Genomic DNA, 24,463 nt, shown 5'->3' on the forward strand with positions numbered 1-24,463 from the left:
GGAAGGGAGGAAAGGAGGAGAAGCAACTGGAAGAGGAGAGAAAGTTTGGGAGCCTGTCCTGGCCCTTCTAATGATTTCCTGTGACCTTGGAGTAGTCACATACCCTCTTTCTAGCTCCAAGTTGCTCATCTGTGAAATGGGCAGGAAGAGATAATGGTTGGGACAATTAAAGGAAATAGAGATTGTGAAATAGACAATATGCACCCTGTGCCATCAGACTATGTTCCCTAACTTTCACTGGGACAAGACGTGCAGAAAATGATTCTGTTCTTTTGGGAGCACATTGGAGGAAGAAGCAACCAGCTCTGGGGCTCAGCATTCCCCCACCCACCAGTGGCTGATTCAAGGTCACAGAGGTGAACTTCCTTGCATGAAAAGTTGGCTGGCTTTCTCATCTCTGCCTTGTTAGTATCTCTTGCACCTTTCTTCTGAAATTTCCAGAATTGCTAGGTTCCCTGTTGGAAATGGTAGTTGGGACACCAACTCTCAACTGGAAATGGCAACTGAATTACAGCATTTAGGTCAGATGGCATTCGGAGCTGCCGAGGAGGATCTAGCAGGGTAAAGAAAATAAAATTCGATGCACTATGTATATCAAAAGATTAGGCAAAAACACGATGAATCAAAATCAATGTACTGTGACATCTCTATAGCATTATTTGCCACAGGGCAGAATTTATCATTAGGAATGTCTTGGGTACTAAAAAAACTAAAAGGGGGTCTCATTATGGGGTTGTTTCACTCTACAGCATGTTCTATGGCAGCAGGAGAGCAATGTAGCCTGGAGGCTCGTCTAGCGCCTTTCTTCTTGTAAGATTAGAAGCGTATTTTATACCTTACAATTGTGTGGTACAGGGGAGTTTTAAAGCAGTTTCAGATATGTTACTTCATTTACTTATTACAACCCACTGTGAGAAAGGTGTTTTTGCACATGGGGAAACTGAAACCTAGAGATGGTAAGTGACATGACCAAGGTCTAGACTCCACCGTGTGCTGGGTTTTCTGACTTGGACACCACAGCACTCACATCCATGTTGTGCATTCAAAATCTGAACTCCCCCAGCAGGCCAGTCAGATGCGACTAACCAATTATTCACTGGCAATTGATGCTGCATTTATATTCAAGTTGCTCACCCAATTTTACGGATTTCCCCATAAACTTTGGGGGGAATCAACCCTTTAAGGAAGAGAGGTGGGCAGGGGTTGTTAGTCTGATGTAACCTGATTTGTCCAGGGCTATGGGAGTCTCTGAAGTTGACCAGCCTGTAGGGTGGATGAGTGGAGGGTGCAGATCCCTCCCACAGCCTGGTTCATTGTGTCTCATCTTTTGGTTATGTCCATTTCACAAAGCAGGTAATGCGGCTAGGGGTGTGTGGCCAGGCACAAGTCAATGGCAAGGGAATAATAATACATCATGTGATATAATAATACTTATAATGGCTAACACTTGCTTAGGCCTAAAATGCTATATGCCTGGCATATCTCTTAATTATTTACCCAATTAAACCCCTTTAACCCTCCCACACATCCTATGAGGTAGGTCTAATGCTGTTCCTATTTACAATGAAGACAACCAAGACATGGAGAGGTTAAGCCACTTGCCCCAGCTCATGCAACTAGTGAAAGGGAGAGAGCTGGCATTCAAACCTAGGCAATCAAGTTCCTGAGAGAAAGGAAAATGTGCTCTTCATGACAGACTCCTATCTGCTATTAAGTAGATAAATAAATGGCACTCAGGCACCCCCTTCACTGTCTGCTCCTGTGGCGGACATCACTAGTTGCTCACAGCACTCTTTGCTGCTGAGCCCAGACAAGGCCTCAGAATTCTTCTCAACGTAGTTTTCCACTACTAACCTCAAGTAGTTAATGCATCAGCATGAGAGATAAACCCATTTGTCATGTCTAGGGCTCATTTTATAGATGCCAATTAATGGATAAGGTTAAAAAAAATTTGTGTGCACCCATGTATATGTGAGTGTGACTGGCTCTAGTTAGTGAATATGATCACTTGATTCAATTTACATGTACTGAGCATCTGCTATAGGTGAGGAAGGCACTCTTGTTAGTCACTGAGGTTCAACACAAGGGTAAACAAAGTTATATCTTAAGGGTATTAGGAGACTGTTCTACATAAAAATATTGATTTTTTTTGAAAAGTTAAGAAATTTCTTATAAATTTTTTCTTAACCTGTTTTGTACAATCTATCTTGAAACCCTAGAATTTCATAGACCAAGACATTCTTTCATGAACCTTGAAAGGCATTTCAGCATCTCCCTAGTGTTTTTTCAGTGCCTCTCCAATTTTTCTTAGCAGGACATTTATTTTCAAAGTGTTTGCTTTATACACAGTTCCATTCGCTTGACAGCATTGTATTTGTCCTACTCTAGTGGGTAATATATTTACAAAGATCCAGCACATCGAGGCGACATGTTAAGAATGCTTGATTCATACCGTGCAAGAGAAAAAGCCCTGAATGCTATTTTTCAGTATTAGAATTACATTTGATACTTGAACAGCAGGGATATTAGGATTCCAAGAGAGAGCTTAATGGTAGAGGCACACAGAAAAGAGTTTCCCAGCAATAGCGGAATTACCTCTCCAATGCAACAACTAGATTTCCAGGAGGGGAGTAGGAATCAAGGATGGTACATCTGATTTGATGGAGAGGGACATAAAGGTAAAATGCCTGTGTGGCTGCTGAGAACACCCAGCTTTTAGGATGTAGGTTGTATGTAATCAGATTTTTAGGAATTTAAAAATTCAGGCTGCCTAGGATGCTTGCAGTTGGTAGCAGAACCAGATCCAGAAAAATAGTTTAGTTCTACTTATAGGCCAGAATGAAGATGATGTAGGTGACCTGAACCTTTACATTTCTGTACCTAGTTGAATATGGCCATGCAGTCACGACATCAAGAGATGACACTGCAGGGGCATATGAGCAAAAGCACATTAGTCACTGCTAGCAAACAGCACAGGGAGGCTGCTGCCAAATAATAAAACCCAACATGAGGAAATGCTGCCAGTTGCTGAAACAGTGTTGGAAAAACTTTAGCCCTTGGATGAGAAAAATCACTCCAAAGTCAAATACCCACAGACTAAAATGATTCCTTTAAGGGGGCCGAATGGGTATCCTGAGAAGCATGCCAGTGTCTGTTGACATAGCAACAGAGTGTAGGAATGTATTCCAGGAAATAGAGATCTCTGATAAAGCAGTTCACGAAAATGCCATTTTTAAAAAGTAACAAAAAATTGGAAGCAATAAATGGTCAATCATAGGAGATTGATTAAAAATATTATAGCTTATCAACACAACACAATGTGATGCAGTCATTAAAAAGATTTGTAGAAAGCTTAATAACATATTGAATGTATATAATATTAAATGATATTCATATAAGTATACAGTGTTTATATAAATATATAAATAAGTGTATCTTTAAAAGCAGGTTACAAACACAATATAAAGCATGATCCTTTTACAAAAGAGGTGTGTGTATATGGGTATATATATGTATATATAAATATGTGTGTGTGTGTGTGTGTATATATATATAAAATAAGTCTGGGGAAGATATAATCAAAAGTGTGGAAAGTGATTATCAAATCTGATAGTCAAGTGGTGGTGATTTTTGCTGTCTTCTTTTTGCTTATATATAGTTTCTTTCTTTCTTCTCTTTTTTTTTTTTTTTTTTTTTTTTAGAGATGAGCATTCTGTTACCCAGGCTGCTCAAAATCTTGGGCTCAAGTGATCCTCCCATCTCAGCCTCTTGAGTAGCTGGGACCACAGGTGTGTGCCACCACACCCGACTAAATTTTAAAATTTTTTTGTAGAGATGAGGTGTCGCTATGTTGCCAAGGCTGGTCTCAAACTTCTGGCTTCATACAATCCTCTCACCTTGGCCTCCCAAACTGCTGGAATTGCAGGTGTGAGCCACTGCTCCTGGCCTGCTTATATATAGTTTCTAAAACATCTGCAATGAACATGTATTACTTGTGTAATATGAAAAAGGAAAGATACAAATAACAATTATTATTATAAGCAGGTGCTTTATGTTAATGAGTCTTCCTGCCTGCTTTGTTGGTGCAGTGCTTTGGGGCAAGGCTATTGTATTATAGTTGTGAGCAGAACTTGGTTAGTAAATGAGTCTTCCTACCTGTCAGCACAATGGATAGAGCTGACAATTTGTGCTCTGGCTCTATGTCAGGTTTGTGCTTTTTTCCTGGGCATCCTGGTAAACTAGAGTTACCATCCTTTGGGAGGCCCTCCTCCAGATACTCATCCCTTTCCAGATACTCTTCTTCATCCAACCTTCTTTCCCTTTCAGATACTTTTCCTCCTGTAGATGCTTTCCCTCCTCCAGATACTCACCTTTCAGATACTTTTTATACAGATTTTCTTTTCCATCCAGATTCTCTTCCTCTTCCAGAGCTCCTTCCTCCTCCAGATTCTCTTCCTTCTCCAGAGCCTTTTCCTCTTCTAGATATGACTCCTTCCCCAGATACTCCTCCTCCTCCAGATACCTTTTCTTCCCCAGATAATCTTCCTCTTCAATATACTCTTCCTTCTCCAGATACCCTTCCTTCCCCAGATACTCTTCCTCCTCCAGATGCTCTTCCTTCCCCAGGTACTCTTCCTTCTCCAGATACTCTTCCTTCTCCAGATACTCTTCCTTCTCCAGATACCCTTCCTTCCCCAGATACTCTTCCTCTTCAATATACTCTTCCTCCTCCAGATACCCTGCCTTCTCCAGATACTCTTCCTCCTCCAGATGCTCTTCCTTCCCCAGATACTCTTCCTCCTTCAAGTATTCTTCTTTCCTCAGATACTCTTCCTCTTCCAGATCCTCTTCCTCCTCCAGATACTCTTCGTCCTCCAGAGACTCTCCCTCTGGAGAAAATGGAGATTCATCCTGTAGACTTTCCTCATCTAGTTCTACTTCAGTATCCTCTTTCTTTGAAGGCAAGGTCTGTGTGGAACATTGGGGAGTTGTGGGAGGGTGAGGAGGTGATGCTCCTGATAACTGATTATTTTCAGCAGACATGCTGGAGAAGTCGTAGGTGGTGAACTCCTTCTGCGGCAGCCAACGTCACTTTATCATCCTGTATCCAAGAAAGGAATAAAATCCTATTAGCCAGTAATAGCAACTGCATATTGATTTAATACCATTTTTGCTCACTTATTTCATTCAGTAGTCTTTGGAGGGCTCTTTAAATATGTAGATCAGTACATAGTGGCCAGTGAAAAAGGCACAAGAAGAGGGAATGGAAGCTTACCCTCAGTGAGCTGGGTGGTGAGACCACACCTGAAGGCCAGGCCTTTGAAATTGTTGCACAATATGAAGTCAACGGGGAGGGCTGGAAAGCAATCATTGTTCAGTGGTGCTATTGCTAGAGAAGATTTTTATTTTTTGTTAAGTATTTACTACCACAATAAATAAGACAGAGACTGTCTTCCAGGAGCTTGAAATCTGGGGAGGAAGGAGTCACAGAAAAACAGATTTCTAAACACAGGTGACCAACACAATGGAAGGGGTTCCCACAGCATAGGATGGACACAGTGGCTGGGGCTTCTGGTCAGTTAAGGCCCCTGTGGTCAGAAGTCTGTGGGTCATGTCCTCATGGCTACCACATGCACTGTCAGTCCCGCCCGCAGCACCATCTGCCCTCAGCTCACCAGCCAAATGCTACATATGTTTTAACACTGAGCATCTTGACTCCTCCAGGAAGGCTTCCAGGCTCCCTCTTCTGCTCCATCCATGTCCTCTATGTTTTTTTTATTAAAGTAACTATTTTGCTGTATTAAATTGTTTGCACGTTTGTCCTTCCAACAGTATAAGCTCCTTAAAAATGGGTGGGGTCAGTGTCGTTCTTTTTTGAAAATAGATTTTGAATTCTTCCACTCCCCCTCCTCTCCACTGTGGCCCACTGTGATTCCCCCTGGTGAACCTGCCATCTCTAGACTGAATTACTGGGTTTCCTGAGACCCCTGCCACTGCTCTGCTAGTCATTTGCTGCAAAGAGTGTTCTTGTAAAAATATAAATCAAATAAGGATTTCCTTTGCTTAAAATCTCCCAGTGGCTTTCTGTTGTGCTTAGAATATGATGTCACCTCCATTCCATGCCTGCCTGTCTTTCTGGCCTTATCTATCCCCATCCCTCCTCTCCTGCCCCCACCCTGTTACTCTTTCCTACAGCACTTATCATTGTGTCTAATTATGTGTCCATTTCTGTGTGTTCTTGTTCAATTTTTCTCTTCCACTAGGTGTAAGTGTCTCAATGATAGTGACCTTCTATAACCTGTTCCCCACTGTATCTCTGATGGTTAGCTCAGAGCCTGGTGCATAATAGATGTTCAATTAACATATGGCCAGTGACTGAATGAAGGGCCAAGAAGACGTGGCTCTATAGCAGTGCACCCTGAAGGTCTAAAAATGACATTTATTCTGCACAACAGGACAGACTGAAGAGGCAACCAGCCCAGAATCCTTCTGCTTGCTCTGGGGACTTAAGAGATACATATCTTGGCCTGCCTCTTTCTGGCTGTCTGAGTGGGAAACTCTGTTCTAGGGAACCAGCCAGATGAGACGACCAGGATCAATTTTAGCATATGCAGCACGATGTCCAAGATGAGGGGTATGATGGACAAGGCCATTCATCATGGGCAAATGGCACATTTACCCACCCACATCACTGTTGGAGCCCTTGGATTGCTGGATTCCAATAGGGTTAGCCTAGGGCAGTGAACACAGAAGTGCACTGCCCAGATCCCCTTTTCAAAGAAGGACTTGCTGTCCAGTGGTGAGGAGTGTGGTCAACAGGTGGCCCCCAGCGGCCATCTCCTTCAGGGTGTGTCTCAGCTGCAGAGTCCCTTTCTGATAGTGATGCCATTCTTGAGACAGCCTGTATCTGAGGACCAGGCAAGGTGGAGGTAGAAAAGTGCAGTCAACTCCAGGCAGCACACCTCTGAGAGGCCACATTCACCCCAGAGCTCTCCAGCAGGCTGACCAAGGCTCACCAAGCCTACTCCACAAGTGCCATCTCCATCTGGCCCAAGCCCGCTTCCTCTCCCTTTTTCCTCCAGGGGCTGACCCCAAGAAACGTTTTGTATCTCAACAGTTGCATCTCAGCAGTTTGCATTTTAGAGTCTATTTCCAGAGAACCTACCTTGTGATAGCTTCACAAAATGTAAATCTGGGAAATAATTGACTGAAAGAGTTGGTGGAGAGAAAAACAAGGCCTCACTGGTAGCCTGATCACTTAAAAGGTCAGTGGCTGAGGGTAGGGAGTAACCGGATCTGCCTGGGGCAGGGAAAGTTGGTCGTGTGGAGAGATGACAAAGATGGTAGCAGTAAAGGGGGAGCCTGTGCATGGAGAGTTTTAAAACCCATCATGAAGCATTTTGTGTTGGGTGGCATCAAAAGAGAAAATTGCAACAAATTTAGTTATTAATTGAATTGGCTTTTATTCATGATTCATGAATAGAACCATTCTACAAACAGAATGAGAGCTCCCATCAGGCAGTAGCAATAACAGCGGGTTCTGTGAGGTGGGAACACAGAAACAGAGCAATAAAAAAAAAGTGGATTGGCTAACATTAGGTTACTTCAGGTTACTGTTTTTGGTAAGGGTTAAAGCAGAGAGAGGACTTGCTTATTATTCTCACTCAGGTAGACTGGAATTTCCTGTTTTCAGGAAAAAGTGTGCTGTTTTGGGATCTATCTGTTTCCTTACAGTTTCAGTTTGATTATATGGCACTTAGCATGAGTGACTTCATTCTGATTTGGTCTTGTTTACTGGGACCTAGTGCGGGAGCCCAGTCCAAAATGATGGCTTTCCATAAGTTTTGCTTCACAGTGGTGACGGTGAAAGTGTTAGGATTAAAGCAACTCTGGAGCAAGAGGATTCCCGTGGCCATTTGCCAGACAGTTAAGAAGCAGCGGAGAATGGAAGCTGTGCCTGCAGTTGGCTTGCCCTTTTATCCTTCATTTTATGGCTGTGTGGTATATGCATGTCTTTTCATGTAGGCTGCCTCCAGTGCTTTTTGGAGGAGGTGAGGTATAAATAATACATGAGCTGATGGTGGAGGACACTGTCTTTGGGGCAAAGGGTGAGCTACGGAAAGCTTTGGGACCCAACCACAGCTATGTCTGCAGAAGCCTCTTCCCTTGTAAAGGAGGCCCCTTCAGCTTTATTCATCTAAAACCTCAACACACCACCTATTATTGCCGTCTACTTCTAACCCCCACTGGCTGCGGCTCCCTCGCCCTAAGACAGAGCTGGGATGGCGAGAGCAATTGAAGAGTGGTGACAAGGATTCTTTGCTTGACCAAACTCCAGTCAGGCTCCTGAACCTTTTCCCAGACTCATCTGTGCACTTCCTTGTAAAATCCAGTTTCATTTTACTTATTATTTTATTTCGTAAAAATTTATGGGGTACCAGTGTAATTTTGTTACATTCATAGGTTGTGTAGTAAAGTCGGGGTTTTTAGGGTCTCCAGCACCCAAATAACACACATTGTACTCATTAAGTAATTTCTTGTTATAATAATTTCTCACCATCCACTCCTCTCCTGCTCCCTTACTCTTTCGAGTCTCCATCATCTATTATTCCACACTGTATGCCTACTCAGAAGTGAGAGCATGTGGTATTTGTCTTTCTGTGACTGACCTATTTCACTTAAGACAATGGTCTCCAGTTCCGTCCATGTTGTTGTGGAAGACACGATTTCATTCTTTTATGACTGCACAGTATTCTATTTTGTATATATGCCACATTTTCTTTGATCATCCATTGGTGGACACTTAGGTTGATTCCATATCTTTGCTATTGTGAATAGTGCTATGATAAACATACAGTTGCAGGTATCTTTTTGATGTAATGATTTCTTTTCCTCTGGGTTGATACCCAGGAGTGGAATTGGTGGATTAAATGGTAGTTCTATAAAGTCCAGTTTTAGCAAGAAACCTGCTAGGTCAATTTAGCAAGAATCCCGCCCCATCCTCCATATATGACCATCCTTGTTACCTGATCAGACTTCTCATCCTCCCCGTGCCCTAGGCCTGCCTTCATCAAGAATCCTGTCAGGCTGGTTTAGCCTGAATCTCCCTTACCTCTGATGTTTCTTGTTAATTTCCCATCTACCCTGATGAATGCCTTGATGTTTCCTCTGAGTTAATTTCCTATCCATTGATTCCCCACTCTGTCCTTGGCTGTAAATTTCCATTTGCCCATGCTGTATTCAGAATTGAGTCCAGTTCTATACTGGGATCTCTTTTCTCCTGTTGCAATAGTTCGTGACTAAAATATATTTTTACTGTGGGGCATGGTGGTGTGCACTGATAGTACCACCTACTTGGGAGGCTGAAGCGGGAAGGATCACTTGAAATTAGGAGTTCAAGATGAGCCTTGGGAACATAGTGACAGCCTATTTTTAAGCAATTTTAAAATGTATATATTTTACTGCTTTGAATGCTGTCCAGCTTTGATTTTCTTTGACAGCCAGTCTGTCCAGCCCTCCCCTGGGAGAGGTGAGGAGCACACATAGGCACTGGCCACTCCATCAAAGGCTTACACTTCAGGGCTCCCTACCTCTCAGATTTTTGTAGCTGCTTTAGCGATCAAAATCAGCTGGTCCCCTGGATAGCCCCGGGGAGCATTTATCAATAGCATGCCATCATTCCGGGTGACGGGTCTTTTCTTCCTATTTTCTCATCAGGCCTTGTAAAAAGGGTCCAGTCAGCTGCATTCTCATTTCAAAGATCAGAAAAAGAAACTGCATTCCAGACACTCTCCCTTTAATTCTCTTAGAAATTTGTAAGACAAGCCTACAGGTGGAATAAATAGTAACGGCAACTTGATACCCAGTGTCTGGGGCAAACATCCTGGCTCCAACTTGTGATTCAGACCCTGACCCATTTGAGAACAACAGGACCTATCTCCTGGAAGGATGCAATGAGGCAGTGTGTACAGGCATAAGGAGTGTCAGGCATGGTTATTATTGCACACTTATTCCTAACCAGCTCTGAAGGTGCGTGTGTGTAAAGGTCTATGTGTGTGAATGTGTGTTGTGGGTCCTTCTGAGGCCTTAATCAGTTCATGCCATGGGGAGAGAAAAAAGAGATTTGCTTTCCAACTACCCTGCTCCAGGGACTGTCTGCAGCCCAGCTGAGAGGTTTAGAGATTGGGGTCCATCTGTCCTTCATTCTGGGTCCTAGTGGCTGGGTCCCAGGAGAAATGATGGTGCTGGGGCAGTGCCGGGGTTGAGCTCCCTTTTCCTCAGGAGGCTGGTACCTCTCCCTGGGAAAGCGGCCTGACTTGAGGGATTTTCTTGGTGATGTTTGTTTGCCCAGAGAGAACCGCCCTCACAATGGGTCAGCACATTTTCTGACTCTCAGTCATGCTTTCAGGAAGTTGTTATCTATAAATGTAAGATAGCCTGTGCTTTATAAAGCTCATCATTCAATTTCCAGACAGCTGCAGTCCAGAAGTCCTTGGATTGAATCAGTCTTCTTGCTTTGACTTCCACTCATCACTGGCCTTTTTCAGTCCTGGGGGAGCCAGGATGAAGAGTTCTACATGACAGCCTTTTAAGGGTTTGAAGGTAGCAATTAGACTTTCCTCCAGGACTCCAGGCTCAACTCCAACAGCCTTCTTGGCATCTCTGCTGGGATGTCTAACAGACGTCTCAAACTCACTGTGCCTAAACTGGGATCCTAGTCTTCCTCCCCAGACCTCTCAGCCCTGGGACTAAGACTCTTCTCTTTCATTCTCACCCTACCTCATATCCACCAGGAGAGCAGTCTGGCTCCTTCTTCAAAGGATCTCATCTCTTCTCATCCCTCCATTTTCCCACCCTGCTCTGAGCCACGAACACATCTTGCCTGCATTATTGCAATTACCTTCTGTATCATTCAGGGTTCTCCAGAGAAACAGAACCAGTGGGATATATATAGAAATATAAGTGGGGATTTATTATGGGAATTGGCTCACACAATTATGGAGGCCAAGAAGCCCACCATCTGCCATCTGCAAGCTGGAGAACCAGGAAAGCTGGTGGTGTAATTCAGTCCAAGGCTGGAGGCTTAAGACATGGAGGAGGGGGTCCCCTAGTGTAAGTCCTGGAGTCTGAAGGCCTGCGAACAAGGACCTCCAAGGTCCTAGGGCAGGAGAAGACGTCCCAGACCAAGAAGAATGAGAAAAAAATTGTCCCTTCCTCCACATTTTTCTTCTAGCTGGGACCTCAGTGGCTTGGACAATGCCCACCCACATTGGGGAAGATGATCTTCTTTACCTACTCCACCAGTTCCAGTGCTAATCTCTTCCAGAAACACCCTCACAGCCACACCCAGAAATAATGAGCCTCCCTTAGTTCAGTCAAATTAACACATAAAATTAACAATCACACCCCCTGACAGGTCTGTTCTTCACAGAGTCGCTGGCTTTGAAGATGTGGGGCAGACCCCTCACTTCCCTGTGATAGCTCCCCTCTCCCAGATGAAGTTAAAGCCCTTTCGGTGCCTGCAATGTCCTCCCGACTCTTCTCCCCCTGCCTCCCTTGGTTCCTGCCCTGCTGGTCCTAGACCTGCTGGTCTTTCCTAACATGCCAGGTGCTGGTCAGGGCATTATTTCTGGTTAAGGCCCTTACTCTCCCTGTGTCTGGGTCCTGTCCCCAGATCTCTGCCACAGTCCTGCTCCCTCTGTCACCCCCTTCCCCAGTGCCTCAGTGAAGCATGCCCCACTGCCCTGGGTCCTCCCCTGCCCGTTGCTAGCACTTACCATATCCCTTAACCTGCCGTCCTTTCCCCTTTGTCCCCAGAGCACCTCTTACCATCTAATGTACCAAGTGCCTTATTCATTTGTGGTGTGCGCCGTCTTGCCCATCTCATTACAAAGTAAGTTCCCTGGGAGCAGGGATCTTGGTTTAATTTACTGGTGTAGCCCAAGGGCCTAGGGCCCTAGCCAGCACACAGCGGGTATGATGTGTGTTGAGTGAATGTGTGACTACTGACCCCTCCCTTTCCCATTCCTTCCCCCCTTCTGTGGATGGTGAGGTTTCTAGGGTCTTCTCCCCAGATGCACTGTTGTGGGCCAAGGGCTCTCTACACAGGTGGCCCAGAACAGAAGGCGAGCCCAGGCCCAGACACCTGGAGACAAGGGCACACTCGTGATCACCTTTCACGGTGCGGTGTGGTGTATCTGAGAAGAGGGAACTCTGCTGACTCTGTGAGGATGTTTGGAGCACCCACTCCAAAAGGGGAAGGGGGCTCCTGCCCCTCTAACCAGGACGTTACTTTTTCTTTGGCTCATCCAAATAATTGTTCATCGACTGCTAGCCATTTCCTGTTCCTCCCAGCTTAGTCTTATCTGTATCCTCATCCAAACCACTGACACAAATGTCCAACCAGAAAGCCCCGGGGATGCTGCGGCAGAAGGCACTCATGCTGCCCATCTCCAGCCGTCAGTCAGGGGAGGCTGTGGGGAGGGGAGCTAAGGTTCTGTGTGGCCAAAGCTCTGGCCCCCTCCACCCTCACAGCGAGCCCTGATGTGAGCATCATCACCCTCACTTCATAGGTAAGGAAAATCAGCTTTCAGGGGAAACAGAAGAGTTTACAGTCTTCATTTACAGGTGTCAAAAAAAAGTTGTTTGAAAGAAAAAATTGTTTTCTACCTGAGCATCAAAAATAGTCCAACGGTGGGAGGAAGAAAATCTTACTACAAACATTTTTGGCTGGAAAACAAAAAAAGAAATACCAAGAAGAAGCTTGGCTACCACAGTAAGACCCTATCTCTAAAAAAAACCTAAAAAATTAGCTGGGCATGGTGGTGTGCACCTGTGATCCTAGCTTACGTGGGAGGCTGAGATGGGGGGATCACTTGAACCCAGGAGGTCAAAGCTGCAGTGAGTTGAGATCAGCCACTGTGCTGGTTTCGAGACCCTGTCTCAAAAGAACAAAATAAAACAAACCAAACCCAAGAAGGTTTCGATGAAAGCAGCTCTTTCTACAGGCTGCTGGCTGGGCCAAGCTTTTGAGGCCCTTCAGTCTCCACTCTCTAAAGCTCTTCCCAGCGTGCTCCCTGAGACCTGGCCCCTGGAATCCCTGAGGCCACTCCCACTTTGCTCCCGAGGCCCCTCCCCCTCAACTTCCTGAAGCCCCTCCTCTTTGGTTCCCTGACTCCCAACCCACTCAAGGTGTCCTCCCATCTCTAAGGGTGGTCAGAGAGGTGCAGTGCCCCTGCCTCACTCTCCAGGGAGCCCTGCTGCCTGTACCCTGTCCCGAGTGAGATGTTCTAGAATTCTGCCCAGCATCAATATCACATGGACTGGGCTGTAATTTGCCACGTCTGCCTTTTCTTCTCCTTTTATCTAAATTAGGAAAAGGTTCTTCTGGTTCCAGACTGGAGTATGGCCCCGCTTCTTCTCTATGCTTTAGCTGTTTCTATAGTGCTTTGTGCTGCAAAGTGCTTTCGTGGGCCCTGTTTAATGGATTCATCATTGCAGCCTTATGTGATAAACACTATCATCTCCATCTTTTAGATGACAGCACTAAGGTTCAGAGAAATCAAATAACTCCACCAAGGTCAGGCAAGTCCTAAGTGGCCAGACTAAGATCTGGACCTAGGTCTGCTCTTGCTGAGGGCAATGTTCTTTCCCCAGTGCCAAATGTCATGTGTGTTTTGGAGGAGAGCCCTTCTCAGGGAACCTTCTTAGGGGTCTCCCCCTGTGCACTGGCTTTAGCTCTCTCACAGCCTCTTCCACAAGCTCTGGTTAAACAATAATTCTCCTTGATAAAGAAAGTAAAGAGGGGGAGAAGAGGAGGAGGGAGAAGTTGGGTTTCTGTCATTTGCTGAGCACTTACTATGTGCCTAGAACAGAAAAAGGTATTTTCCTTTTCTTTTCCTTTTTCCTTTAAAGATTGAACACAATCTGGCAAAGTATAGTTATCCTATTAACCAACTAAGAACCAGGGCAGTGAGCTGGTCTGAGGTCATAGCTACATAGTGCCATATTTGATATTCAATGTCTGTCTCATTCCAAAGTTTAAATACTGCAAAAGAGGAGATAAGCAACATATGTCTTCTTTCCAATCTTTATAACTCAAGTTCTTAGGGATTCCTTCAAATATTTAAAAGCTTTCATGAAAATTATTTAAAAGAATGAAGAAGTAATATTTAGAGTTCCTACTTGCTAAAATGAAATTCACTGAGATGAAAAGACATCCACAGTTACAAGTTGACTGCACTAATTTTCAAGTCAGATAAAGAACCTTTCAATTAACCTCTCTTAAATAGTCACAATTATCAGCAACAAAGCAGAATTATTGATACTTGTTATAACAGATGCCATATTTAATTTCAGATCTCAGAAGAAGGGTATTTTTGCGGTGTGTGAAAAATACCTTTCTACCCACTAACTGTGCTGAGATGCCAGGGTTTCAGCAATTATGAGCACATGTTTAGGCTGCCTCGTGGGGTGGTGGGCAGCTGGTGGCGGGAGAAATTGCACTGTCTTCTTGGCTGAGATCCCAAAAATACATGGTTTTTTTTTTTTCAGACAGAGTCTTACTCTGTCACCCAGGTCAGAGTACAGTGGTGTAATCTCGGCTCCCTGAAACCTCTGACTCCCAGGTTCAAGCGATTCTCCAGCTTCAGCCTCCCAAGTAGCTGGGACTACAGGCGCCCACCACCACACCTCTCTAATTTTTGTATTTTTAGTAGAGACGGGGTTTCACCATATTGGCCAGCCTGGTCTCAAGCTCCTGACCTCAGGTGATCCGTCCGCCTCAGCCTCCAAAAGTGCTGGTATTACAGGCGTGAGCCACTGCACCTTGCCTAAAAAGTATATGATTCTGAACATGTTCGCTGCTTCTGCCACATATCTCCAGGCAATTAATAGATTGACCTAGAAGATCCATAGGTTCCTTTCTACCCTGTGTTTCGGAGACTAACTATCCCTTGTTCAAAATCCTTGCGGCCAGTTGTGCTGTGGAATTTAGATATATCAATTACATTGTAGATAAAAAAACAACCCCAGAGGGCTCTGGGGAAGCACACTGTGGTGAGTCTTAGTATTTCTGCAGCAAACATGTAAACTTTTACAATGAGTGGGATAAAGAAAAGCTTTTAGTCCCACTTCCATTTAGGTTGGATTTTGCTCCCAATGGAGTTCTGGAAGGTCAGGTTTTGTGGAAAAATGAGTGTCACAAACTTATCAGGAAGACTCAGTTCTCAGAACTTTTTGTATTTTAGAGCTTGCAGATAAGAGACTTTAACCCTGCAAGAACATTTCTTTGGAAGCCCTACTGGTGGTATCATCTAGAATTTATTGAATGCCCAGTTCGTAATGAGAAATGCGATGCATTTAAAATGCTGTTTCTGTAGGAAAATAAAATCCACTTCACGGAGATCTATTTTGACATGACTGTTTCTAGGATCACAGAGTGGCTAACAGGGAGGACAATAAGAATTATTTGAAATCATGACTGCGTAATCTTCAAGACATGGGACAATGGAGCCCAGTCAGCCTCCTGGCTGAGTACTTACAATGTCAGGGGGTAAACTGAGTCCAAGCCAAGAGAGTTTTCAACAATAACAGCTGAAAGAAAAACGTTTTCTGGTTAGTTATCCAGGAAGTTGGTCAGAGAAAAACATATTTCTTAATAATGCTGGAAAATAGATTTTTTTCTATACTAACATTGGATGAATTTAGTTTTGTGGTATGTTTCTTCCTTAAAGTTCCTTGGTCAGTAGCTTTCATTGAATGTCCAACAGCAAATCAAACCAAAGCAGCCCTTACTTACAATGTGCCTCTTCTGCCAACCCCACCGCCACCCCTAAATGGCATCACCAATCTGTGCACCAAGGCTCCCTGGGCACTGCAGAGAACTCACAGGGACGCCACAGTATAGTTTAAATTTTTGAGGGAAACAGTGATACTTGACATCTGTTGGACATCAACTAACTTTAGATTATGCTACATTCCTTTCAATTATGGCATATTTTGCAAAGCTGGGCATGTGGCAGTTGTTGAGATAAAAATCAAGCACCACCCCAAAATCAGTATGGAACAGGAAATGAGGGTGGCCACGTCCAATTGATTCCAAGATTTGGGAAGTTGTGCAATGCCCAATGGGTACACACAATTCATTAGTAAGTCATTGTGGGGAAGGAAATAAAAATATTTTCCTCCATAATATTGAGAATTATTAAGTTAAAGACACTGAAAATGCAGGGGAACACTCGGCCTCAGCCTCTGTTTGCTTGATGGCAGCACAAAAATCCTGCCTTATTGGAGATGGCATTTGCTTATTGGCCCAGAGAAGGCAGCAGCAGACACCAGAGGAATCTGGGAACAGATTTACTCTCTTCCCACGCACTTTCCTGCTTTTTAATAGACTGGAACTGCTCTTTTCTTTGTCTTGTCACTATATAGTATTTATGGCTCTTTGTTAAAATACTATTTAAGCAAGGTCCCTAAGCCACTGCCTTGAGAGAGAAATATTTTTGAACTGAGTCCTCTCCTGTATGATAGGTACAGCAAGCATTCGTACATTTTTGCATGTTTTTTGTTAATCTGACTTTTGTTTTCAGGAGATGTCTCCACTAAGAACCTAAAAAGGGAAATAAAATAAATTACGCTTTCTCCCCTGCAGTGGCTATTTAAGAAGGAAATAAAAGCATTATTTTTTCCTTCAATTTCTGTGTATTAAATTGTGACATAAATATGTGACACAAGGATGAGATATGCATGAAGTTATTTGGATGTAACGATTCAATACATGAAACCTTTAGGGATTTCTTTTGGCCTGTGGGCACCGTGAAAAATTCAGAGACATTGAGGGCGCCCTGAATGGAGAAAATTTGGGAACCTCTGGTATAATTCCCTGAGTGCTCAGATGAAGAAGCTTGGAGTCACCCTTGATTCCTCTTTTTCATCCTCCCAAACCCACGAATCAATCCGTAAGTCCTCTTGCACCACCTCCCACAAAATGTCCTGAATCCGTTCTTCCTTCTACCACCACTGCCATCGCCATCGTCAAACCCAGCGTTTTCTATGGCAGTCTTTCTGCTTTGGCTCTTGCTTTCCAATAATCCATTCTTCAGAGGTGGCTTTTAAAAACATAAAATAGACCACATTGCTCCACTGCTTCTATGTTGCTCCCAGCCATCCTCCAGTGGCTTCCACTTCCCTTTAAAAGCCCTCCTGGGCCAACCCAGGTTGGCCCCACATCCTCTCCTGCCCTTCTTGAACTCCTCCTTCCCTTGTTGCTGCCTGTTCTCACCTCAGGATGCTTCCACTTGCCCTTCCCACTGTCTGAAGAGTTCTTCATCCATTTGAAGATCTTCCAACACCTGGCTCATTCTCAAGTGTCTGCTCCAATGTCTCCCTAGCAAGGCTTTCTAAAACTTCCATCCCTGACCCTTACCTCCAATCACTACATGTATTATCATGTTGTTTTATTTTCCTCATAATATTTGTTACTCCCGAACATACCATGTTCTTTGGTCTGTAGATTTGAGAGTAGGAACTTTGCTTTCTTGTTCACCATTGTATTCCCACCAGCTAGAATAGTGCCTGGCATTTGATAGGAACTCGACAAATAATTGACAACATTAGTAACTGAGTGATTATCTCATATGGTTGTGTGTTTGGATTGTTCACTGATAGCTCTTAACTGAGAAGATCCAGAAATGAATTGGGAGAAAGGGAGCCAGTGAGTTCATTTTGACCGACATTTTTATATAATCATACATCACTTAATGATGGGGATAAACTCTGAGAAACTGCATCATTAGGCAATTTTGCCATTGTGTTGAAACCACCTTTGCAAAAATTATAAAAGTGAGAAAATCATGGGAGTGAAGGAGATCTGACCTGGCCAACCCTCGTCTTGCCTTTGGCCTTCAAGATGCTCATAAAAATTCCTGGGCTTAGGCCAGCTAACTTTAGGAGACATTTAGCTTATAGTTGAAATGATAATAGCCCTTCCCCAAACTCAACCACCTTTGTAAAGCTAATGAGAGACCACCAGGCCAGGAGGAGAGAGGAGGCTGAATTCTGCTAAGGGGTAGACATAAACTTTTGCCAGTCATTATTCTGGAGGTCACAAGATATGCAACTTCAATCACTCCTGCAGACAACGTCACTATTGTAGAACCTAGGATTGGCCTTTTGAGATGTCTTTTTCAGGTTTTTTGCATGTCTGACACCTATGGCTCCTCCTGGACCCACCAACTACTCCTGTGGCCCACTCAAAAGAAGTAACTCAGCAAGCAGGAGAACCATTTCTTGTACCCCTATCCAATCAGCAGCAATAACCCCTTGCCTAGCCACCCCTAACCCTTTTCCCCAAACTATCTTTGAAAATCCCTAACTTCCAAATGCTCAGGGAGATTGATTTGAGTAATAACTCCATCTCCTGCGTGGTGTGGCCTGCCTCATGTCAATTAGACTCTTTCTTACTCCAGTGCCATGGTCTCTGTGAATTGATTTTGCTTGTGCAGCAGGCAGGAAGAACCTGTCAGGTGGTTACAGTGTGAACATCACAGCGTGTGCTCACACAAACCTACATGGTGCAGTCTATTGCTATATGGTGTAGACTGTTGCTTCTATGCTACAAGCTGGGCAGCATGTTACTGTACTGAATGCTGTAGGCAATTGTAACACAATGGTAAGAATTTGTGCATCTAAACATATCTAAACATAGAAAAGGAAGAGTGAAAATATGGTATTATAATCTTATGGGACTACTGTTGTATACATGGTCTGTCAAGTGAAATGTTATGTGGCAGGACTCTGTGTGTGTGTGTGTATATATATTTATATTTATATATATATTTATATGCAAAATATATATATATTTATATGCAAAAGATATTTTACAGACTAGGTCTAATCAAGGACAGGGGTTTCCTATATGCTTGGGAAGAGACAACAAATAGTTACGTTATATGAACCCCATTTTTCTTAGCAATACTGATGTTTTACTGTAAGTAATCATATTGAGTTGGATAGTTAATGAAGCAATTTCATCATATCATTTGTTACTCTTCACAACAGGCAAGCATCCCCTACCCCTAACTTTTCTTTCCTTTTCTTTAACTAATTAAGAAACTGAGGTAATACTTATAAAGGAACTTTACTATAGCTATAGCATCCAACCGAATGCTAGAATCCCATTGTCCAGCCTGATCAAGCCAATGCATTTTCCTTAACAATAAATCCAGGAAGAGTGCACAGTAAAGCAGCAGTAGGAACAGGTGTCGAATTATTTGACATCTCTGGCAAACAGCAGTGGGGATTAAACAGAGCTTTCTTTAATAAGATTAATTCTCAAATACTGAGTGGTTTGGCATATCCCCAAAGATACAAGGCATTTGTATCTATATAAGATTAAAGAAGCTTTTACACAAAGCAATTTTGTTTTTCAACATCAAAGAGATGCTTCAGTGGCGTTGCAAGAGGGAGGCACGCTGCAACTAATGCAAAGAGTGCAAAACCTTTATAGAAAAGACAGTTTCCTCAGTCAGGAATTGCATCTAGAGCTTTCACTACCCAGGACATACAGGGCATTATTCTTAGGGTCATAGGATTAGGGAAAAGGGGAGGCCAGGAGTTAGGAATCAGCTTGACAAACACCCCACACAGGTGGGCTGACCCCAGACACAGGTGGCTCCCCAGTGATGACCTTGGCTTTCCAAGGATGGGAGCTCAGTGCCTCCTGAGACCGACGGTTGGATAGATCTAATAAACAATAAATAATGACCATGACACTGTAATAATAAGGATAACAAAAATCACAGCCACCATTTCCATGTGCCGGGCACTATACTTAGCATAAATCAAATGGCACACACTTCTGCTGCTAAATCTTCTTCCCTTGGGTTTCCAGCCAGCCTTCTGAGATCTGCTCTCTGAAGCTACATAGTCCAGACTTGCTTCACAGTAAGCTGCAAATATTTGAAGGTAGCTTTTATGTTCTTTATCTGTTTTTTCTTCTGTGCTAAACTTCTACTTATTTTTTGAACCAGATACAGGTATTTACATGGATTGATGTTACACTCCATCTTGCAGGTTTTGCCTCACCCCTCTAGGCTGCCCAAATATTGGTGAGTCCTGATACTATCATTTAGTGTATTCACCAGACCTTATCCAATGTGCTTCTGAAAATGATAAGCTTCCAAGTCTCCCTCCTCTCCTTTTTCTCTTTCTTCTTTCCTTCCACAAACATTTATTGAGGACTTTTTAATGTCCCAGACACTGTGTCAGGCACTGGGGCCACAAGATTGCATAAGGCACACCTATAGATAGTCTTCAAGAAAGCTTCTTGCTTAAGCAGAAAGACAGGAAAATAAATTAAAATACAACATAGTATGATTATGTAATGAATGAGAAAAGAGGAGAGTTTTAACAGGAGTTGGAAGAGAAATCATCTGTAAGGGAGATGATGGGGAGCTAGCAGATGCCAGCACTACCTCTGGCCCCTGGGGTATGGGACCCATGAGAGAATTGGGCAGTCTCCACTTAATTAAAACTAGCCAGAGGATGTTCCAGGGGAGCTTATTTATGGAAGGAGCCTATGCTGTTAATGCCCCATGTGACATCCTTTCTCCTCTCTCCTACCTGCCTGGCCAGCAGGGCTCTTCCTCCTGCTGCTGACCTCCCTAAAGAATCAAGGGCAGCTGCCTTGGCTAGAGGGTCTGTGTTTTCACATGACAGACTACAGAAGCAGCAAGCATTCTAGATTTCAATGGGGGATCAGGGAGGCATAGAATCAGAGAGGAAGGGCATCTTTTATGACCTGAAATTGCCCACTTAGTCATTGGGAAGGCTGGTAAGATCAGGAGCAAAGGGACTTTCGGGTTTTGATTGCTTGTGGATTTCTTCCAAGCATAATTACCCAGGTCACGTAGAGGCCATCCTCAATGTGAAGACTGGACTCTTCAGACATCCAGGCAAAAGAGCTCATTTGCACATACCACAGAGTCCAGGATGGTGTCAGGAGTTTGCAAGTTTCCAGGAGTTAGGAATTTTGCAGGATAGAGAATGGTTGACCTTGGTAGACATGTTATCCTATGTTGGACCTATGTCCTTGTTCAAGAGGGGTACCCTTGTGGCAGTGAGCCCTTCCTAATGAAAAAAATATCCACAGCCAAAAGGCTACAGAGTTCTGGGAATTGGGTTGTGGACCAGGTTCCTAATAGTACCTGGGAACTGTACCTGAATCTTTCCTCGGTGCCTCCAAAATCCTCTGAGACCTTGTAGAAAAGCTAGTTATACAGACTGGTTTGATTAGGGCTGCAAGCTCCAGCTTTTGTCAGGGGTTCAGAAAATTAGGCCTGGGTGAGGAATATTGACACTGTTTATTTTGTTAATTGTGTCCATGAACATGATCAGGTGTAGCTCCCAGGGCACTCAGCCCATGGTCATGGCTAAGTGCAGAATATAGTCATGCTCACACACATATAGTCATGCTCCAAAAGCATTACTTGAAGGGGTGAACTAACATAAAGCTGAAGTTTATCATGACCACCAGTCAAAACTGGACTGGGGATCTTCTATGGATATAGAGCTGAGAGCCAGGCTTAGGACTTGGGGTGTGCTGCCTAAGCAACCACTTTCTTCTAGAAAGCATCAGTCGGAGAGGGCACAGATGCCTGGTTCCACATTTGGAGTTTGGAGGGATTAAATATGAAACACAGAATAAGCTCTGTTATTAAGCTCACACTTGCTATTTTTAGTGGGATAGGAAGAACATAGGCAAATGTTTCTATACAAAGATTTTTTGAGTTACACAACACAAATGAAGAGGCCGGTAAACCACTAAGGTCTAGGAGGAGACCAGTCGGTGTTGGGCTGGGGGACTCATGGATACAGATTCTTGGCTGAGGTCTGGAAGGGCTGAGGAATTTGCTGCTGGGGTCTGCCTTAGCAGGATACATCAGCCCCCTTTCCAACAGAAGAAATAGAAGGACAGGGCTTCACCCTGTCTCCTGGTGCAAGAGAAGCCTTGAGCTTTGGTAGACAGTTGTATGTGTCCCTTCCAACCAGAGACCTCAATATATTAACAGGCCCTCTTTTTTCTCTGCAGGATCCAGTACATATTTCTGATGGCTCCTCCAGGGTGGGATTTTATTTGGAGTCCCACCCTTTCTTTTGAATTTCCTTATCACTTGATAGCAACTTTATTCACTCATTAAAACCCAACCCAAAGTCACCTCGTCTGGGAAGACACACAAGCTCTTCCAGAAACAGTCTCTCTTTTCCCCACTGCTCTCTCATTGCCTTTCTCCTATTGCACTTCTCCTTGGTTTGTGTGTCTGCCTCATCCATGAGACTGTAGCCTGGCACCATGTCAGGCACGTAGCAGGATTTCAACAGAAGGATGTGGATCGAATGGATGATCCAATGGAAGGAGAGGCACACAGGAGGCTGACCACAAATGAAATATCTGGTTTGGACTTTTCAGCCACCATCACTTCACTTTCCCTCCTGCTATGGGGGAAACTCAAGAGATGAGTTATGGGTGGGCTAAGACAGCAAGCTGGGAGCTGGTGAAGAAGATGGAGTGGGCGACCCTTGGCTGTCACTGGGCTTCTGCCAGCCAATGCTTGGAAACCCTAGATGGATCAAGGTGAGAAGCCTCATTTCTGTAAAGGACTCCAAGGATTCCATGGTGCTCTGCAAATGTAATGTGTTCTTGTTGCTGTTATCGTCTACCATAGCTGTTTATAACCTTGTTCATTAACTTGCGTGATTCTTGGCTGAAGTCTGCTGCTTTCCCCCATGAGGGGAACAACTGATGACCTACTTCTGTGAGTTCCATGGTGCCAGGCCTGGGCTGATCTGGATCCACATTAAAACATGCCAGGGGGCAAACATGAAGTCAAAATGTTCTGGCAACCCCCTTAGACCAATCAGTGCAGTTTTTAGCACTATAGACACCCAGTGCACTAATTACAACATAATTTCCTAGGGCCTTTTTTATAAATAGAATTTCAAATATATTCAGGTTTGAACTTTCAAGGAGGGTGACTTTGAGCCGTCACTTGGCACAGAACACTTGTAAAAACACTGACCTTGGTTACTGCTCACCATCTCCCTGGAAGGCCAGTTAGGACTGCTGTTTACCCCCCACATTACAGAGGTAGGGGGAGGAAACAGGGGAAGCTGAGTGACTTGCCTTTGGGCCACAGGAGTTGCTGTGGAGGGCAAGTCACAGGGCAAGGCTGGAGTTTTCGATCTGGGGAATTTGTTCCTGGTTGGGGGACTGGTCTATATGCGGACTGTCAAGGAAGAAGTCGTACTATCCACACTCACAATTTCCCCCAGAGCTAGGGGCTCTCTGGAGAGAAAGTGACCCCTTATCCTTTATTTGTAGGAATATCATGACCCAACAACGGCCTTCACAATGGGAAGAAGCTGGGTCGAAGCAGAAGTCAGAAAGGCCAAGGGAATGGAGAGGCCGAGAAAGGGCGAGAGAAACAAAGAAGTCTATGTACTTGGCGCTTCTTTGTTGCCCAGATCCTCCACTCTGCTCCCTGTTTTCTCCCTCAGAGAAGGAGGGGGAAGAGGAGGAGGAGAGTGGGTGGACAGGGAGGCGGAGGAGAAAGAGGTCAGGAGGAGCGCATTGCTAACGTGCGCAGCCCTTACCCAAGCCAGGCGTCGGCGCGCGCATCTACCGCGATCTCAGGCCCCGGCGTTTGTGGCAGCTCTCGGTTACCATGGGAACCGCACTCCGCAGCCTCCCCGGGCCCCATCTAATCTGCGTGTGTGCGTGGCGGAGAATTCTAAGCCTCTGCACCTGCCCTCGCCTTCCCTTTCCCAGCCTCTCTCCTGGCGGGGAACTGTTTGGACTAAGCGTCAGCGGCGGCCAGAAAGTTTTCCTGCTGTCTGCGTGAAGGTCGCCTGTGTCAGGGGGAAGTTGCAGCCGTGGGGATTGTGTTTCCCTGAATGGAGACAGTACACGTCAGACCTCCAGGCTGGGACTTTCTAGAATCCTGGGGTCCAGCGCTAAGCTTGTGGTGGCTGCGTAGATGAAGAGATGGGACATGTGGCTCCCAGAGCCCTGAATGGGCTCACTGGAGCTGGTCCCCAGGACAAGGCCCTCAGCAGCCTGGATGACAGCCCCTCTGCCCTCGAGTCCTTTCCAGGGGGAAAGGAACTGCCCTGAAGGGGATAGAGAGACTCACAAGGGGTTGATCAGGGGGCAAGGGTTGGAGAAAGCTAAGTTCCCATGTCCTGGCCACTGTGAGTGGACTTGCAGGAGTGGCAGAATGGTCAGGTGGGGTGGGAGGCTGGGTTGCAAACCGCTTCTGTGTAGGCATTCCTGGTCAGTTGTCACAGAGGTTTCAGAAGGACCTCAATCTTTGAAGTGCTTGCAATTTGCCTTTTCTTTTCTTTTTCTTCTCATTATACTTTAAGTTCTGGGATACATGTGCAGAACGTGCAGGTTTGTTACATA

At 44.6% G+C, this 24,463-nt stretch overlaps 1 protein-coding gene across 2 annotated transcripts in view; it reads right to left on the minus strand.

Annotated features, from left to right (window-relative positions):
• Positions 1 to 23,720, minus strand: part of ERICH6B (glutamate rich 6B) — a 75,816-nt gene extending 52,096 nt beyond the window's left edge. Inside the window, exons 1-4 of one of the 2 annotated variants that reach the window (XM_054528991.2) lie at positions 23,653 to 23,720; positions 15,543 to 15,594; positions 4,685 to 5,101; positions 4,371 to 4,522 (exon numbers count right to left, since the gene is read on the minus strand). In XM_054528991.2, the coding sequence (XP_054384966.1) occupies positions 4,371 to 4,522; positions 4,685 to 5,043 (511 nt within the window). In that variant the 5' untranslated portion in view covers positions 5,044 to 5,101; positions 15,543 to 15,594; positions 23,653 to 23,720. Of the gene's footprint in view, positions 1 to 4,370; positions 5,102 to 15,542; positions 15,595 to 23,652 lie in introns of both variants that reach the window. The other variant, XM_009248633.4, reaches the window with a different exon arrangement.
• Between the last annotated feature and the right edge of the window lie 743 nt (positions 23,721 to 24,463).

The sequence above is a fragment of the Pongo abelii genome, chromosome 14 (assembly GCF_028885655.2).
Source record: "Pongo abelii isolate AG06213 chromosome 14, NHGRI_mPonAbe1-v2.0_pri, whole genome shotgun sequence".
In the NCBI taxonomy this organism is placed as follows: Eukaryota; Metazoa; Chordata; class Mammalia; order Primates; family Hominidae; genus Pongo; species Pongo abelii.